Source organism: Leptodactylus fuscus, chromosome 10, assembly GCF_031893055.1.
Source record: "Leptodactylus fuscus isolate aLepFus1 chromosome 10, aLepFus1.hap2, whole genome shotgun sequence".
In the NCBI taxonomy this organism is placed as follows: Eukaryota; Metazoa; Chordata; class Amphibia; order Anura; family Leptodactylidae; genus Leptodactylus; species Leptodactylus fuscus.
In genome coordinates this window covers 43,508,841-43,526,674 of record NC_134274.1, presented here as the reverse complement: position 1 = coordinate 43,526,674, position 17,834 = coordinate 43,508,841, and the positions used below count along the sequence as shown (strand labels likewise).

At 45.8% G+C, this 17,834-nt stretch overlaps 1 protein-coding gene across 1 annotated transcript in view; it reads left to right on the top strand.

Annotated features, from left to right (window-relative positions):
- The window catches only part of CDH23 (cadherin related 23), an 832,275-nt gene that overhangs the window by 790,940 nt on the left and 23,501 nt on the right, over nt 1-17,834 (top strand). Inside the window, exons 54-56 of the mRNA XM_075257430.1 lie at nt 1,136-1,330; nt 16,021-16,134; nt 17,589-17,718. Coding sequence (XP_075113531.1) covers nt 1,136-1,330; nt 16,021-16,134; nt 17,589-17,718 — 439 coding nt within the window. The remainder of the gene's footprint in view (nt 1-1,135; nt 1,331-16,020; nt 16,135-17,588; nt 17,719-17,834) is intronic.

Here is a 17,834-nt window from a genome sequence, read left to right as displayed (position 1 = left end):
TATTCTTTGATCCCTTTACTAATTTAATTTTTGATTGACATTTATTACCCCTGTCCTTGGGATACACATGAAGAAGATTTATGATACACAGCCTTCCACTGTCAGAAAGTAGACAACCTTTAAATGCAAAAAAGTAGTTGTTGTTCAGCATATAGTCAAGAAAGGATTCTTTGGAGGGAGGATACGGCCCAAAATGGGGCAAGATTACTGTGTGAGGGGCACTGGCAGGGGTTGGGAATGGTGTGAAGCTTGCATGCACAAGTGTTCAGCCCAGATCAAGAAGGAAAAGGAAATATAAATGCTGCAAAATTGGTCGGATGGGAGGCACTTGCCAATTGTAAGAAAGAGATGTGCAAGGGGCCCAAACTGAGCTTTAGGACCAGTACCCTTCAGCCAGTGCATGTCATCATAGATGGCTAGTATGTTATCAACAGAGACCATGTGTACTGTAACTGGCCCGAGATCACAGAAATATTGCTACAACTTAGTCTCATTTGCTTGTTTGTTTTTTTTTACTTTTTAGTGAGTTGATTTTTTTTTTTTTTTTTGGGGGGGGGTTGCAAATTCTACTACAGGGAGGCACACGGACGAGAGATTTTTCTAATTTCATTCGCTTTGTTGCTAATGTATTCCACTATGTATTTTAGTCCAAAATGCTGGATGTAAAATCCACATAGTCTCTTGTACATGTGAACACTAGGGTTGAGCAATCGGGATCTTTTCAGCGGGATCAAAGTCGGAGGTCATCTCAACCCTAAAAGTGACTTTTCCCATAGAGAAGCATTGACTAGGCTTGAGTGATTGGGATTGGAAAAGATCGGATTCTGATCGGTGATCGAGGAAATTTTGCAATCGGAATCGGTTGGAAAATGATAGGAAATCGATCCTGAAATCTCAAGATCGGCTTAACCCTAGTGAACACATCCATAAAGTTGAAATGTAAAGCTCCTCCTGGCAATGATAATTGCACATTTCATTTTGTTTTCCTATTGGAAACATACACAGTTTCACGTTTAAGCAAAAATAGTAAGAATTTTTTTTTTCCCAGTCTAGACTGCTGTATGTACCGTACTTAGGTAAAAGTTGGGATATATTGCCCTCTGCTGGTCTAAATATGTATATATTTATATTAAAGGAAATTCCTCTGAAGTCTACTGTGTATGAAGTCTATGCCACGGATAATGACGAAGGTTTGAATGGCGCAGTGCGCTATAGTCTGCTAAAAACCGGAGCTGGAAATAAGGATTGGGAATATTTTAGTATTGATTCAACAAGTGGGCTCATCCAAACAGCACAAAGATTGGACCGGGAAAAACAAGCCATGTATAATGTGAGTAGAATTTGCACAGATACTATATATTGAAAGTGTAATTCCCATTTTATTTTTTGCTATTGCATCAGGGGGTGTTGGATGAATATTTTTGTAATGTACTTAGTTAACCTATCTAACTTCCTTTTCAATAGAAACTCTAAAGTACTCACTTAGTAACCATCTGACTGAGCTGTTACTAGGGAAAGTCCAAGCAAATTTCTATGGCCAGTATTGTAGAGCTGTAGCATTTGCTAAAGGGGATGGTCACTTTAAACAGCTGTATCTTTGGTTTTATACAAATTAGAACAATGGTTCTGGTATCAAGTGAAAGCTGAAATTCTGGTTGCTTTACTATCAGACTACTTCAGATCTCTCTAGTTAAAAACACATTTGGGAATTTGAGCTTTATATGCAGCAATTCATGCTCCCTATAAAAAACTTTTATTCCGACTGTGTTTTTACCTAGTGAATCTCAGTTGTAAGAAATAAATTCTTACAGCATATGAAAGCTGAGGGAGGGAGGAGGTGTCTGTGGCTGCTGCTGCATCCTCTGTGTTTGTTTACACTCTGTTAGCTTCCTGCTGTGCAGCTTCCTGTGTAGCTGCTGCACTAACTCCTTCTCACTCAGCCCCCCTCCTCTCACACTCCATTATAAAACCCTCCGACTCACTAGCCTAACCCCTCCCACCCTGCTATGTCACTAAGCCTAGCCCCTCCCACTCTCAGACTAACGATCCCGCCCATTTACTATCCCCTCCCACCCTCGCTAGCTCACTAAGTATTGATCCTGCCCATTACTAGCCCCTCCCACTCTCCCCATCTCCCTGGCTAAGCTATTCTGGCCACTACCAGAAGACAGGAAGAGGGGGAGGACCCGTTCCCCAGACACAGAAGGGCAGGAGATAGGGGAGAGGGAAGAGTGGTGGTGACCTTCCGTTCCGGAAGTGGTAAAACAAAACATCACCGGATTATCAGAAAGTGCATGGGTAATTATAGATTTTTTTTTAATTGATGTAATTAGAAGTTAGGTGATGGGAGGGAGTTCAGTTTAGGGGTTCATTTTCAGTTTATCCAGGACAACCCCTTTAATTAACCTACTATCGTTTTAATAGTAAAAAGGCTGTAAAGTTCCCACTAGCCATGTTCTAAACACTGTTAGGGAGAGTCTGATTTGTACATCTATTTTCAAAGCAGCATGTAGAGCTGAAGCATTTGCCAAAGGGGTGTGGTCACTTCAAATGGCTGTATCAATGGTTTTATACCACCTAGAATATGTTTTTGGTCTTACAAGAAATGAGATTCTCAGAATGCAACTGTAGCTCTAAGAAAACCAGAGATATTACTAGTTGGGTATACATGAACTGCATATAAAGCTCAAATTCCTGACATTGTTTTTAACTAGTGATATAGTTAGTTTAAAGCTATTATCCCTAGAATCTGTATTTTCATTTGATACCAGAGCTGTTTTTCTACATGGTATTAACCAGAGATACATCCGTTTGAAGTATCCATCCCCATTTGGCCAATGCTACAAATCTACATATTGCATTGAGTAAAGGTGTATGGAACAGACTATTCCTGGCAATGCTTAGAGCATTGCTAGTAGGAGCTTTAGGGCGCATTCACACGATGTAACGTGCTGCATGATGTGGCACGTATACGGTGTGTGAGAGTTTGCGCGCCGTAAAAGCTCCCATTGATTTCAATGGGAGTTAGGATCGTATACGCCGCGTTATTTTGCGGCCATGATTTTGCAATCCCAACTCCCATTGAAATCAATGGGAGCTTTTACGGTGCGCAAACTCTCACACGCCGTATACGTGCCACATCACGCGGCACGTTACATTGCGTGAATGCGCCCTAACAGTTTGTTTTCTATTGAAAGGAAGTTAGATAGGTTTATTAAAGGGGTATTCCAAACTTGCCTGTTCACCAACTTGCTGTCTTCTCTGTTCACTTCCTGGTTTTCTCGGTAAATTGGTGGGCAGGGTTTCACTTGCTCTGTTATCTCTCTTCATAGCAGTACATGTTTGCAGTCAGTAATGAGTGATGGTTGTAAATAAATTAGCACAGTATCACTGGAAGATGCACAATATGAAGATGATGTAGCAGAACTGGATTTGATAGGTGATGAGAATCCTAAACTTACATGCTACAGGACCAAGAGTCAGCTTGCAATATACTCAGTTTTATGTCTGTGTTTACATATAGAGGAAACAGACTCCCTTTCTCAGCCCTTATCAGCAAAATTCAATTAGCCCACCCTGGAAGAAGGAGATACACAGCTCAGAAATACAAGCTGCTTCGAGCACTCAGCTTCCCCTCCCTTCCTGAAATCAGGGAGCTAAGTCACTTGTCCTGGGCGGGGAGATAAGATTATCCCCAGGTCCGTGGTTATGGAAAAGCAATGAAGTGAATAATCTCAGATAGAGGCCAAACAAAGCAGTTTTGCTGAAGCAATGTATTTAGGAAAAGTCTTAAATCCACATAAGCTAGCAGTATAGATAATATCCTTGAGATGGGACAACCCCTTTAAGAATAATACAATACAAAATAATAAAACAAAAATGTCCATCCCTAACAGAATAGCAAAAAATAAAATAAAAGAGGAGTTACACTGTAACCCCAGTGTAATTTTGGTTTACACAAATTAAATCTTTGTCCGGTTTGCTAATTTCACTTCTTTCTTAGCAAAGAATTGCACAACAGGAACTGTCATTTTGGAATGACTAAGAAGATTATCATCTCCACAAATTTGCTTATACACTTGACTTCATGATTAAGAAATAGGGAGAAAGTGAAGCAGGGCAGCAGTTCCACATAGAGCCATTCAGGTCTTACCTAAGCAAGGGCTGTAAAACCAGCTGGCATAATCCACTGAGATATTGGAAAATGACTATTTATTATTATTATTATTATTATTATATATATATATAGATATATATAAATAACAGAAAAATATCGGAATGCGGTTTATTGTTAATCCTGTTTGCCAATAATGGAATAAAAATTGATTGCAATGTCGTTTGTACCCCAAAATGTTGTCAAATGTATGTTGTGAACATACCCTATGACAAAGAAAGCCTTTTTCCACAGCGTTTTTTTTTTTTGTTGTTGTTGCGCCGCTTCATTACGTGAAGTCTTAGCCATAAAAATGAACCCAACCAGAATATACAAAATAGTCTACAATACATCTTCTTGTGCAAGTGTTACCAAGTGATAGTTAAGCAATAGAGATGAGCGAACACTAAAATGTTCGAGGTTCGAAATTCGAATCGAACAGCCGCTCAATGTTCGTGTGTTCGAACGGGTTTCGAACCCCATTATAGTCTATGGGGAACAGATACTCGTTAAGGGGGAAACCCAAATCCGTGTCTGGAGGGTCACCAAGTCCACTATGACACCCCAGGAAATGATGCCAACACCTCTGGAATGACACTGGGACAGCAGGGGAAGCATGTCTGGGGGCATCTAACACACCAAAGACCCTCTATTACCCCAACATCACTGCCTAACAACTACACACTTTCCACATTCAAAAAAACCTCTATCAAAGTGGGAAAATACCTGGAAACCTTCTTTACTCCCCAAATGGATGGACACAAACCCCAATTTAAGCTCAACAAACAGTAACAACCACCCCTTTAAATCACGTTCCCCATGACAACCACAAATGGAATAGGCAATGGGAATTCCAAAAGCCCTCACCCTTAACTGTCATTTTGAGTGTGTGTGTGTGTGTGTGTGTGTGATGTGGTAAGACCTTCCAAAATTCACTTTTCTAGCCCTTAACATGAGCCCTTCCAAACAAAGTTACATGACCTTAAGCTGAGCTACCAGCAGAGATTGAGGCCCTTGGCATGAGTAGAGCCTTGCACCAGCAGTGTTTTTGGCACTTAGGGTGAGTTGAGCCTTGTACCAGCGTGTGTCCCTTAACATCAGGCGGGCCCTAAGTTCTGCGCTTTGCACAAAAGTTCCACATTAACTAGGCTGAATGGTACAAAGATTAGTAGGCCCGAGAACCAGGAACAGGTCTTGCAATGGCTGTCGGATAACGCTTAAAGCACATTGTCCACCAGCCAGTCAGCCTCTACCTCCTCTTACCCAACAGTCTTGTCCTCCTTCCACCCAAAATTCCCAATCTTCCCAGAACAATAACCCCAACTGTCCCTGCTCCCCAGAGCTGTTCTCCCTTCCTTTGACTGTACCGCAACCTGCCCCTCCATTTCGCGATTCCACGGACCTAACAGACGAGTATCTGTGTCCAGATGCTCAAACACTAGAGTCTCCTCCATTCCATCTCCGGTCGATTTGGTGGCGGATGACCAGCAACCCACCCTCATCGACGACGATGAGACGCAGTTGCTGTCAGGGCAGCCAGTTGACATGCGCATTGTGCAGGAGGAGGAGGCGAGACAGGAGTTGGAAGAGGAGGTGGTGGACGACGAGGACACCGACCCCACCTGGACAAGGCAGATGTCAAGCTGGGAAAGTAGTGTGGATGTTGAGGCAGGTGCAGCACCAAAAAGGGTAGCTAGAGGCAGAGACATGTCCAGAGGCAGAGGTCAGCTGCTTTGCCGAAGCCAGGCCAGACCCGGAATGTCCGAAGATGTTCCCTTTTGTACCCAGCCCAGAAAAACTCCCCCATCGAGGGCACGTTTCTTGAAGGTGTAGAGTTTTTTCAAGGAATGCGCCGAGGACAGATATAGTGTCGTCTACACAATTTGCCTCTCGAAATCGAGTAGGGGCCCTGAGAAGAGCAACCTGTCCACCACTTCAATGCACCGTCATTTGGAATCCAAGCAATGGAATCAGTGGCAGGCAGCAACGGCAGGACAAACGTCGCCCGCCGTTCATGCCACTGCCTCTGCTCACAGTGCTGGCGATGCACTCCAGAGGACGAGCCAGGACATCACTTCATCTGCCTCCGCCACTTTGTTGACTTCTCCCTCATCCTCCCCTGTTTCTGTCTTATCTCCTTCTCCTGCACCATCAAAGGCACCATCAGGCGCTTCTTTACAACAACCCACCATCTCTCAGACATTGGAGCGCCGGCAGAAATACACCGCTAACCACCCACCCACGCAAGCCTAGAACGCCAACATCGCTAAACTGCTGGCCCAGGAGAGGTTGGCGTTCCGGCTTGTTGAAACTCCCGCCTTCCCGGACCTGATGGCAACTGTGGCACCTCACTATGCCGTCCCTAGCCGTCTCAACTTCTCCCGGTGTGGCGTCCCCGCCTTGCACCAGCACGTGTCACTCAACATCAGGTGGGCCCTTAGTTCCGCGCTTTGCTGCAAGGTCCACTTGACCACCGACACTTGGACAAGCGCCTGTGGTCAGGGATGCTGCAGTGCTTATCTTTAATGACAGGCAGGGTGAATGTGGTGGAGTCTGTTCCCCGGGTGCAAACTGGGGTGGCCTATCTCCTCTCCCAGGCCAAAATTCATGGCAGGAGTAGACTGAAACCCTACGACGCTGCAACCTCCACCACAGCTACTAGCGGCAAACGCTAAAACAATGGTGTGGGGAGACGTCAGCAGGCGGTGCTGAAGCTCATCAGCTTGGGGGACAGACAGCACAGTGCCTCCGAGGTCAGGGATGCCATCCTGGCTGAGATGGCATTTTTTTTTCCCTGCTACACCTGGGGCCTGGCATTTTTACGCCTGTGATAATGGCTGGAACCTGGTAGCGGCTCTGGAGCTTGCCAGCCTCCAACACGTTCCATGTTTGGCCCACGTCTAACCTAGTGGTGCAAAGTTTTTTAAAAACATACCCAAATGTACCGAAGCTACTGTTGAAAATGCGGCGCTTGTGCGCCCACTTTTGCAAGTGCACAGGAGTCGCTGCTAGCCTAAAAACACTCTAGCAAGGCCTACATCTGTCCAAACACAGGCTGTTGTCCGTCATTCACACACGCTGAAACCCTACAATACCATATCTTGAGCAGGGTGTGTGAGCTGCACAGACCTTTGATGGAGTTCCATCTACAAAACCCAAGGGTTCCTCAAAGTCAGCAACCAAAGTTTCTGCACCATGAGTTTCCAGGGGTGGCAGAGTTATGGCTAGGGGAAGAGGCATGGATAGGGATGATGTCTAGGGGCAAAAGCAGTGTGGATGTGGAGGCAAGCTAAGCAGGAAAAACTGGGGGTACAAGCTAAGGCATGGACTGGGGTGATGTCTAGGGGCAAAAGCAGTGTGGATGTGGAGGCAAGCTAAGCAGGAAAAACTGGGGGTACAAGCTAAGGCATGGACTGGGGTGATGTCTAGGGGCAAAAACAGTGTGGATGTGGAGGCAAGCAAAGCAGGGAAAATGGTGGCTAGAGGCAAAGGGATGTCCATAGGCAGCAAGGGCAAAGATGCAAAACTCTCCCGTTTCAAGAATTTTCCTGACTTGTTTCCCCACAAAACATTCCTGGGAGGAGGGCTGAAACACCACCCTCCTCCTCCTCCGCTGTTAGATTGACCCCAGCTACGAGCTGAAAACGCTGCAACACTGGTGTGGGGAGACGTCAGCAGGCTGGGCTGAAGCTCATCAGCTTGGGAGACTGACAGCACATTGCCTCTGAGGTCAGGGATGCCATCCTGGATGAGATGGCAATTTGTTTATCCCCGCTGCCCCTGGGGCCAGGTTTTTTAGCTTGTTGGAGGGCTCTGGAGCTTGCCAGCCTCCAACACGTTCCATGCCTGGCCCACATGTTCAATGTAGTGGTGCAATGATTTTTAAAAACATACCCCAAATTAGCTGAGCTAAGGGTGAAAGTGCGGCACTTGGACACCCACTTTCCCAAGTCTACAGTACCTGGAGCTAGCCGCAATACACTCCAGCAAGGCCTACATCTGCCTGAAGCACCTACTGTTGTGCGAGGTCACCACACGCTCTAACCCTAGATACCGTATGTTCAGCAGGGTGTGTGAGCAGCAGAGACCTTTGATGGAGTACCAGCTACAAAACCCAAGGGTTCCTCAGAGTCAGCTCCCTCACTTTCTGCACCATGAGTTTCCATGGGTGGCAGACTTATGGCTAGAGGCACAGGCATGGATAGGGGTGATGTGTAGGGGCAAAAGCAGTGTGGATGTGGAGGCAAGCTAAGCAGCAAAAACTGGGGGTACAAGCAGCCGGTGACATCATCACTGACGAGCACAGCTGTCTGTCAGCTGACAGGCTGACTTTCACCAAAATGAACAGACAATGGATAGACTCATCATATACATGTCAGTTACATGACAAATTTAGTGCAATTTGCAAGTCCAAGATGGTTTGGAGATCTGCGGAGAGGAATCTCACCACCACTTGCGGGTGCCATCATTTGGAAGGCAAGCCCTGGGCTCAGTGGGTGAGAGCAAGCGCAGGATAATCGTCGTTTGGCCTGGCGGCCACTGCCTCTTCCACTGTTGACAGGGCTGGCGCTGCAGTCCAGACCAGGAGCCAGGACACCTCCACATCTGCCTCTGACACTTTGGGGAGTTCACCCTTATCCTCACCTTTTCCTGCCATTTCTCCTTTTGCCCGCGCCATCATGCGCCTCTTCCCAGCAACTCCCCATCTCCCAAGCCTTTCATTTCATGCTAAAGTACAGCGCAACCCACCCACATGCCCAAGGCTTCAACGGCCTCATCTCAAGAAATCTGGCCCAGGAGATGTTGGAATCCCGGCTGGGGGACACTCTGCCCTTTTTGGGCAGAGTGTCTACTGCGCCACCGCACTGTGCCGTCCACACCAGCACTTTCCCCCAAACATGAGGCGGTCCCTAAATTCAGCGCTTAGCCCTAAAGTTCCATGTGACCAGTTACGAATGGACAAGTGCATGCGGACAGGGACGCTACCTTTCAATTTGGGCACAGTGGTTGAATGTAGTTGAGGCGTGGACCGGGTCGCAAAATGTGGTGGCCTGACTTGTCTCCCCACACAACATTCCTGGGAGGAGGGCTGAAACACCACCCTCCTCCGCTGTTAAATTGACCCCAGCTACGAGCTGGAAACGCTGCAACACTGGTGTGGGGAGACGTCAGCGGGCCGTGCTGAAGCTCATCAGCTTGGGGGCCAGACAGCACACTGCCTACAAAGTGAGTCATGCCATCCTCGATGAGACGGCAATGTGGTTTTTGCCACTGCACCTGGGCCCAGGCATGTTGTCATGTGTGATAATGGCCGTAACCTGGGATTGGCTCTGTAGCTTGGCAGCCTGCAACATATTCCATGCCTGGGCCACGTTTTTAACTCATTGCTGCTAATCTTTTGAAAAAGGTACCCCAATGTTCCTGAGCTACTGGTGAAAGTGTGGTGCTTGTGCGGATAGTTTTTAAAGTGTATAGTTGCCGCTGCTAGCCTCTATGCACTCCTACAACGCCTGTACCTGCTGGAACAACGGCTGTTGTGCGACGTCTCCACACTGCTGGCACTAAACATATCATGTGTTGAGCAGAGTGTGTGAGCAGCACAGACCTTTCATGTAGTTCCAACTCCAAAACCCTCGGGTTCATCAAAGTCAACTCCCTCAGTTGCTCAACCATGAGTGGCCATGGGTGGCAGACTTATGTGAAATCCCATCCCATCCATTGCACTGGACACGAAACATTAGCATGCGCTCAGCACAACTTCGGATATGGCAGATGCGTTAAGCAGGGTGCAGGGTACAACACAGACCAGGCCCGAGCACCAGGAACAGGTGTTAGAAATACTGCAGCATCTGCCATTTCCTTCCAATTTTGGGGTTTTGGACCCGCCACCGACTTGTCTGGACCTAAGTGGGGATCATGAGACACAGTTGCCATCAAGGCAAGCTGTGGTCATGTGCGGTTTGCAGTAAGGGGGCAGTGCGCAATTGGAAGAGGAGTTGGTGGATGACGAGGCCACCGACCCCACATGGACAGGGGTGATGTCTAGGGGCTAAAGCAGTGTAGATGTAGAGGGAAGCTAAATCAACAAAAAACCTGGGTAGAAGCAAAGGCATAAACTGGGGTGATGTTTAGGGGTGAAAGCAGAGTAGATGTGGAGGGAAGCTAAGCAGCAAAAACAGTGGGTAGAAGCAAAGGCATGCAAAACTCTACCCTGTTGGAAGACTTATTCCTAGGTCTGGAACACGTTAATGGCCCCCCTGGACAAATTACTGCCACTCAGGGGCCTAGTGTCACCAGGAGGGACAAGTATAGGCGCATGTTGTGGGAATACCTGGCCGACACCAGCTCTGTCCTCTCCGATCCCTCTGTGCTCTACAGCCTAAACTTATTTTCTCATCTTTTTTTCTGAACTGCACATCTCTTGCCTGCTTCCTTTGGGATCTTACAAGTGGTGGTCCACTTCCACAGATGGTAACTTCAATAGACAGTGTAACGGGAGTAGCTGAGGGATCGCTGTCTTAACCACTTTTTGGCACAAAATTAACTTCCAAAGCCAAATATGGTGCAAGTATATGATGCAAGGACACCTACACACCTATCTCTGACACATTGGGGAGTTCACCCTCATGCGCCCTTTTGGCCTGCACCATCATGCGCCTCTTCCCAGCCACTCCACATTTCCCAAGCTTTTCATTGCAGGCAGAAGTACAATACAACCCACCCCCATGCCCAAGCCTGTAACAGCCTCATCGATAAACTGCTGGCCCTGGAGATGTTGGTGTTTGTTTATGCTTCTGGAGACCCAGGCCTTCCGTCAGCAGATGGCAGCTGGGGCACCTCCCTATGCTGGGCCTAGCCGTTACTACTTCTCTTGGTGTGCTGTCTCTGCCTTGCGCCTGCATGTGTCCCATAACATCAGTCGGGCCCAGAGCTCTGCGCTTTGCTGCAAGGTCCACTTGACCACCGACACATGGACAAGCGCCTGTGGTCAGGGATGCTGCAGTGCTTATCTTTAATGACAGGCAGGGTGAATGTGGTGGAGTCTGTTCCCCGGGTGCAAACTGGGGTGGCCTATCTCCTCTCCCAGGCCAAAATTCATGGCAGGAGTAGACTGAAACCCTACGAAGCTGCAACCTCCACCCCAGCTACTAGCGGAAAACACTGTAACACTGGCATGGGGAGATGTCAGCAGGCCGTGCTGAAACTGATCAGCTTGGGGGACAGACAGCACAGTGCCTCCGAGGTCAGGGATGCCATCCTGGCTGAGATGGCATTTTTTTTTCCCTGCTACACCTGGGGCCTGGCATTTTTGCGCCTGTGATAATGGCTGGAACCTGGTAGCAGATCTGGAGCTTGCCAGACTCAAACACGGTCCACGCATGGCCCACGTTTTCCAACTTGTTGGTGCCATGTTTCTTTGAAACCTACACCATTGTGCCTGATATACAGGTCAAAGTGGGGCCATTTTCGTAAGTGAGAACTAGCCTCTGCTAGGCAGAAAACATTCAGAGCACACTCCTCTCATCTTCGCACCGTTGGCTGGCGGAGGAAGACGAGGGGGTTGGAGTGGCATCTGATGTCCCTATCCCACACGAGGCTAGAGGGTGCACTTCAGTGCATCCCATTGCTTCACCACAAATGGTGTGAAGGGGAGTGGAAAATGGAGGAAATGGAGAGTGACCCTTACAGTTGGGGCCAGCAAAGGCATGCCAAGTAACACACTGGCACACATGGCTGACTTCATCTTGGGTTGCTTTTCAACACATATTTCACATCATGAAGAACAAATAATACTGGATTTTGTCAAGCCTCGAACCCCGGTCTAGGTCTAATGTCTGTTCCTTTCTTATATTAGGGGAGAGGGAAAAAAAATTACTTCAGTGATACGTTTAGCGTACATAGACTGACTATTAATGTGTATCCCACTTAGTGTTGTTAGGGTTACACACCGTCACAACCTGGCTAAAGCTTCTATAGCTGTTAATAAAGTCAACATAACTTTACGGTATCCAAAAAGACAGCTGGTACCGACAGAGAGCAAGACAAATGTCACCCAAAGCTGTGAGCTCTGAACACCCACAGTGACTTTGGCGTCATCATCATTATAAGGGAGCGGGTGGTAATAAATAACTTGGCAGTGCCTAAAACCCAAAAAGCTTATACAACTATATTTACATTAAGATACACAAATGAAACTTTTCAGTAGCATGTCATGAGACAAGCTGATAAGCTCTTCCTTTGTGCAGTGCTATTTGAAAGTTAAACGCTGCCTTTATTTTAATTCTGGAGAAGGTGCAGACATTAGATTTAGAACATGTTGTCTTCATTGTCCAAATCCTCTATATAGGTAACGTGTTTTTCGGGCCGAGCTGTCTGGGAACGAGCTGGTGCAGCACTGACAACCTGGGTGAATATGGCAAGAGCCTGAGATGTAGGGTGAATGAATCCCCAAATTATTTGTGGAATTCCCAGTGAGACAATGGCACTGTATACCAGTAGCAAAAATTGTGGGTGCACATAACCCCCATATATTCTTTGAATTCCCAGTCAGACAATGGCACTGTATACCAGTATTAAAAATTGTGGGTGCACATAACCCCCATATATTCTTTGAATTCCCAGTCAGACAATGGAACTGTATAGCAGTAGCAAAAATTGTGGGTGCACGTAACCCCCATATATTCTTTGAATTCCCAGTCAGACAATGGCACTGTATACCAGTATTAAAAATTGTGGGTGCACATAACCCCCATATATTCTTTGAATTCCCAGTCAGACAATGGCACTGTATACCAGTATTAAAAATTGTGGGTGCACATAACCCCCATATATTCTTTGAATTCCCAGTCAGACAATGGCACTGTATACCAGTATTAAAAATTGTGGGTGCACATAACCCCCATATATTCTTTGAATTCCCAGTCAGACAATGGCACTGTATACCAGTATTAAAAATTGTGGGTGCACATAACCCCCATATATTCTTTGAATTCCCAGTCAGACAATGGCACTATATACCAGTAGTAAAAATTGTGGGTGCACATAACCCCCATATATTCTTTGAATTCCCAGTCAGACAATGGCACTGTATACCAGTATTAAAAATTGTGGGTGCACATAACCCCCATATATTCTTTGAATTCCCAGTGAGACAATGGAACTGTATAGCAGTAGCAAAAATTGTGGGTGCACGTAACCCCCATATATTCTTTGAATTCCCAGTCAGACAATGGCACTGTATACCAGTAGTAAAAATTGTGGGTGCACATAACCCCCATATATTCTTTGAATTCCCAGTCAGACAATGGCACTGTATACCAGTAGTAAAAATTGTGGGTGCACATAACCCCCATATATTCTTTGAATTCCCAGTCAGACAATGGCACTATATACCAGTAGTAAAAATTGTGGGTGCACATAACCCCCATATATTCTTTGAATTCCCAGTCAGACAATGGCACTATATACCAGTATTAAAAATTGTGGGTGCACATAACCCCCATATATTCTTTGAATTCCCAGTCAGACAATGGCACTACATACCAGTATTAAAAATTGTGGGTGCACGTAACCCCAATATATTCTTTGAATTCCCAGTCAGACACTGGCACTATATGGCAGTAGCAAGAAATGAGGGTATTTGTATTCCCAATATATTCTTTGAATTCCCAGTCAGACAATGGCACTGTATACCAGTATTAAAAATTGTGGGTGCACATAACCCCCATATATTCTTTGAATTCCCAGTCAGACAATGGAACTGTATAGCAGTAGCAAAAATTGTGGGTGCACGTAACCCCCATATATTCTTTGAATTCCCAGTCAGACAATGGCACTGTATACCAGTAGTAAAAATTGTGGGTGCACATAACCCCAATATATTCTTTGAATTCCCAGTCAGACAATGGCACTGTATACCAGTATTAAAAATTGTGGGTGCACGTAACCCCCATATATTCTTTGAATTCCCAGTCAGACAATGGCACTGTATACCAGTATTAAAAATTGTGGGTGCACATAACCCCCATATATTCTTTGAATTCCCAGTCAGACAATGGCACTGTATACCAGTATTAAAAATTGTGGGTGCACATAACCCCCATATATTCTTTGAATTCCCAGTCAGACAATGGCACTATATACCAGTAGCAAAAATTGTGGGTGTATATAGCCCCAATTCTATTGCTAGGGGACTTGCAGGGTATTTCTGAGGTGAAGGTGGGGGGGCACACCGTTGGAACGGGGATTTGGGGTGTATATATGGGGTATACGGGAATACACTGTCAGTGTGTTCCATTCAGGATCCTGGGAAAGCTGGGTTGCGGCGATTGAGCCCGTCAGTGCCACGTTACACTGACAAGCTTCTCCCTGGAATTGAAGTTATATGTAAGCCCAATATATTCTTTGAATTCTCAGTGAGACAATGGCACTATATGGCAGTAGCAAAAATTGTGGGTGTATATAGCCCCAATCCTATTGCTAGGGGACTTGCAGGGTATTTCTGGGGTGAAGGTGGGGGGGCACACCGTTGGAACGGGTATCGGGGGTATATATCGGGTATACGGGAATACACTGACAGTGTATTCCATTCAGGATCCTGGGAAAGCTGGGTTGCGGCGATTGAGCCCGTCAGTGCCACGTTACACTGACAAGCTTCTCCCTGGAATTTAGCTCTTATAAGAGCTGTTGGTTGTCTTCTCCTTCCTATCCTAGCCTGTCCCTGCCTACCCAGAATCTAACCCCTAGCTAACTGGACGGAAACCTCCGTCCCCGGTGAATTGCAAGCTCAGAATGACGCGAAGCTGGGCGGCGCTGTTCTTTTAAATTAGAGGTCACATGTTTTCGGCAGCCAATGGGTTTTGCCTACTTTTTTCAACGTCACCGGTGTCGTAGTTCCTGTCCCACCTACCCTGCGCTGTTATTGGAGCAAAAAAGGCGCCAGGGAAGGTGGGAGGGGAATCGAGTAATGGCGCACTTTACCACGCGGTGTTCGATTCGATTCGAACATGCCGAACAGCCTAATATCCGATCGAACATGAGTTCGATAGAACACTGTTCGCTCATCTCTATTAAGCAACAAAAAAGTGTAACTTCCGACTGTGTTTTTAACTAACCTCAAGTTCTGTTCTAGCTATTGCGTCAATCTCATCTTTCTTGTGATACCAAAACTATTTTTTATAGGTGGTATAAAACCAGATACAGCTATTTGGTAAATGCTTCAGCTCTATAGGCTACATTGAGTATGGGTGTACAGACAATGTCTACCCAGCAATGTCTAGTTACAAGATTGCTAGAGCAGCCTAAAAGGAAGTTAGATAGGTTAATAAAATATATTGCAAAAATTATAATATAGAATTAATTTGAAAGGTTATTGGCAGTAATGAATACCTATCACTTGACATACTAAGGTCTTGTTCACATGGGGCAAGAGGGGGCGGATTTTGGCGCTGAATCCACATCAGAATCTGCCCCCTCACAATAGAGGTCTATGTAGACCGCTAGCATACTTTTTTCCATGAACAGTATGTTCCCGCTCACGGATAAAAGAAGCGAGCTGCCCCTTCTTCAGGAGATTTCAGTGGCTGATCCAGCCTCACAGCAGCACCCTCCGGTCTAGGCCCATTCATTTAGGCCTACTCTGGAGCGGGAAGCTGCAACTGTCGGAAGCCACGACATTTGTGGAAGGCTTACCGCGTCACAATCAGGACGAAAATACGCCATACCGTGCCCCATGTGAACTAGCCCTATTTGTGGAAGGCTTACCGCGTCACAATCAGGACGAAAATACGCCATACCGTGCCCCATGTGAACTAGCCCTAACTTTTCTTTTCTAAGAAATTTAGATAATAATTACGTTTCCCTTCCAGCTAATTATTGTTGCGAATGACCTTGGCCAGCCAGTGCCTTATGAAGCCATGCTACCTCTTCAGGTTGCGCTTGATGATATTGATGACAATGAACCTATATTTGTTCGCCCTCCGGTGAGTGATTTTTTTTATTTTTTTCCATAATAATACTTTGTATGTTGTATGTTGTAACAAAATAACAGTATGTATTGTAAGGTAGCAATGTTACTCACTGGTTAGCTTTGCTGCTTTTCATCCCTGAAGCCAACCAAATTAAACATCTGCATTGACTTTGTATGTTTTCCCAGTGTTTTTGTGGGTTTCCTCGAGGTTCTCCAGTAATATCACACCAAAATGTACTAGTTAATTTGGAATTTAGTGTGAGATCCCTAGGGACTTATATAAGTGCTGTGGCATAGGTTGGTGTTCTATAAATAAATACTAATAAAATAACATATTAATTAGATCACGTGTGCCACAGGAAAGTACTGGTAATTGATCTGTTGTTAGGGTTGAGCCAATCTTGAAATTTCAGGATCGTTTTTAAAATCCGATTTCCAATCATTTTCCATTCAAACCCGATTCCGATCGCAATGCAAGTCAATGGGATTTTTTTTTAATAATTGAAGATCAGATTTTAAAAACAATCCTATTCACTACACAGCGTGGAGTCCAAAAATTGTTTAAATTTTTGGAGTCCACGCTGTGTAGTGATTACAAAAAAAAATTCCCCCAGCTACTTAGCCACCCTGGTGTCCGCTTACCTGCACAGATCCGCTGCTGTTTCCCTTTCTTCTTGATCCAATCCTCTATCATTGACATGCCTTCAGAGCGCCGTGCACGCCCCCACGTCCCTAGTCTAGTGTTAGAGATGATGGGAGTAGGTGGGGCTTGTTGTGGCTTAGGAGAGTGTGGGCGGGGAGACGTGAGTGCATCACTCACGTCTCCCCTCCCAGTACCCGCCCACACTCTCCAAAGCCACAAGCCCCGCCTTCTCCCATCATCTCTAACACTAGACTAGGGACGTGGGGGCGTGTATGGCGCTCTGAAGGCATGTCTAATGGGAGTTTCGAATAGTACTCACTCATCTGATACTATAGCTTTTCCCACAATAATTGGCCAGTAGCCAAGCATTGTGGAAAATAACCTCCGACCTTGATCCCGCCGGAAAAGTTCGGGATCGGATTTCCGATCGTGATCGTGAAATTTACTCGATTACCGATTGGAATCCGAACATTTCCGATCCCATTCGCTCAACCCTACCTGTTGTATTCCAAGATTAGTGTCTTTCTGTGGACTCGACACACAGAGCTATGTACATAGCCTGTCTTTTGAAAGCCATCGGTAAGGAAAACACTACAGGGAGCCTATCTAACTAAAGATTTCTAGTTGAGTATTATTCTGCAGCTTCTGAAACCATTACAATTTTTTCATGAAGTTATAGTCTCAAATTATAGTCTCGTTAGCGTTTTTTTTTTTTTTTACTCAGCCGTGGCCTTCCTGAAACAAAGTAATACCGTAACTTGACTGTTCACTGTAGACGTTAATGCTATAATGTATTCTTTGTTGGCTACTTGTTCTGTACACAGAGAGGCGCTTTGCAGTATCAGATTCTCTCTGTCCGTGAACACTCCAAATCGGGAACAGTGGTGGGAAATGTCACTGGTGCGGTGGATGCAGATGAAGGATCGAATGCTATTGTCTATTACTTCATTGCAGGTAACGTTTAACCCCATTGTCTGTAAATCACATTAGTCAATATAATAAAGGGAAGTTGTTATTAGGACATCTGTAAAATCACAAAGCTGAAGAGGTCACTAGGGTACTAAATGGCA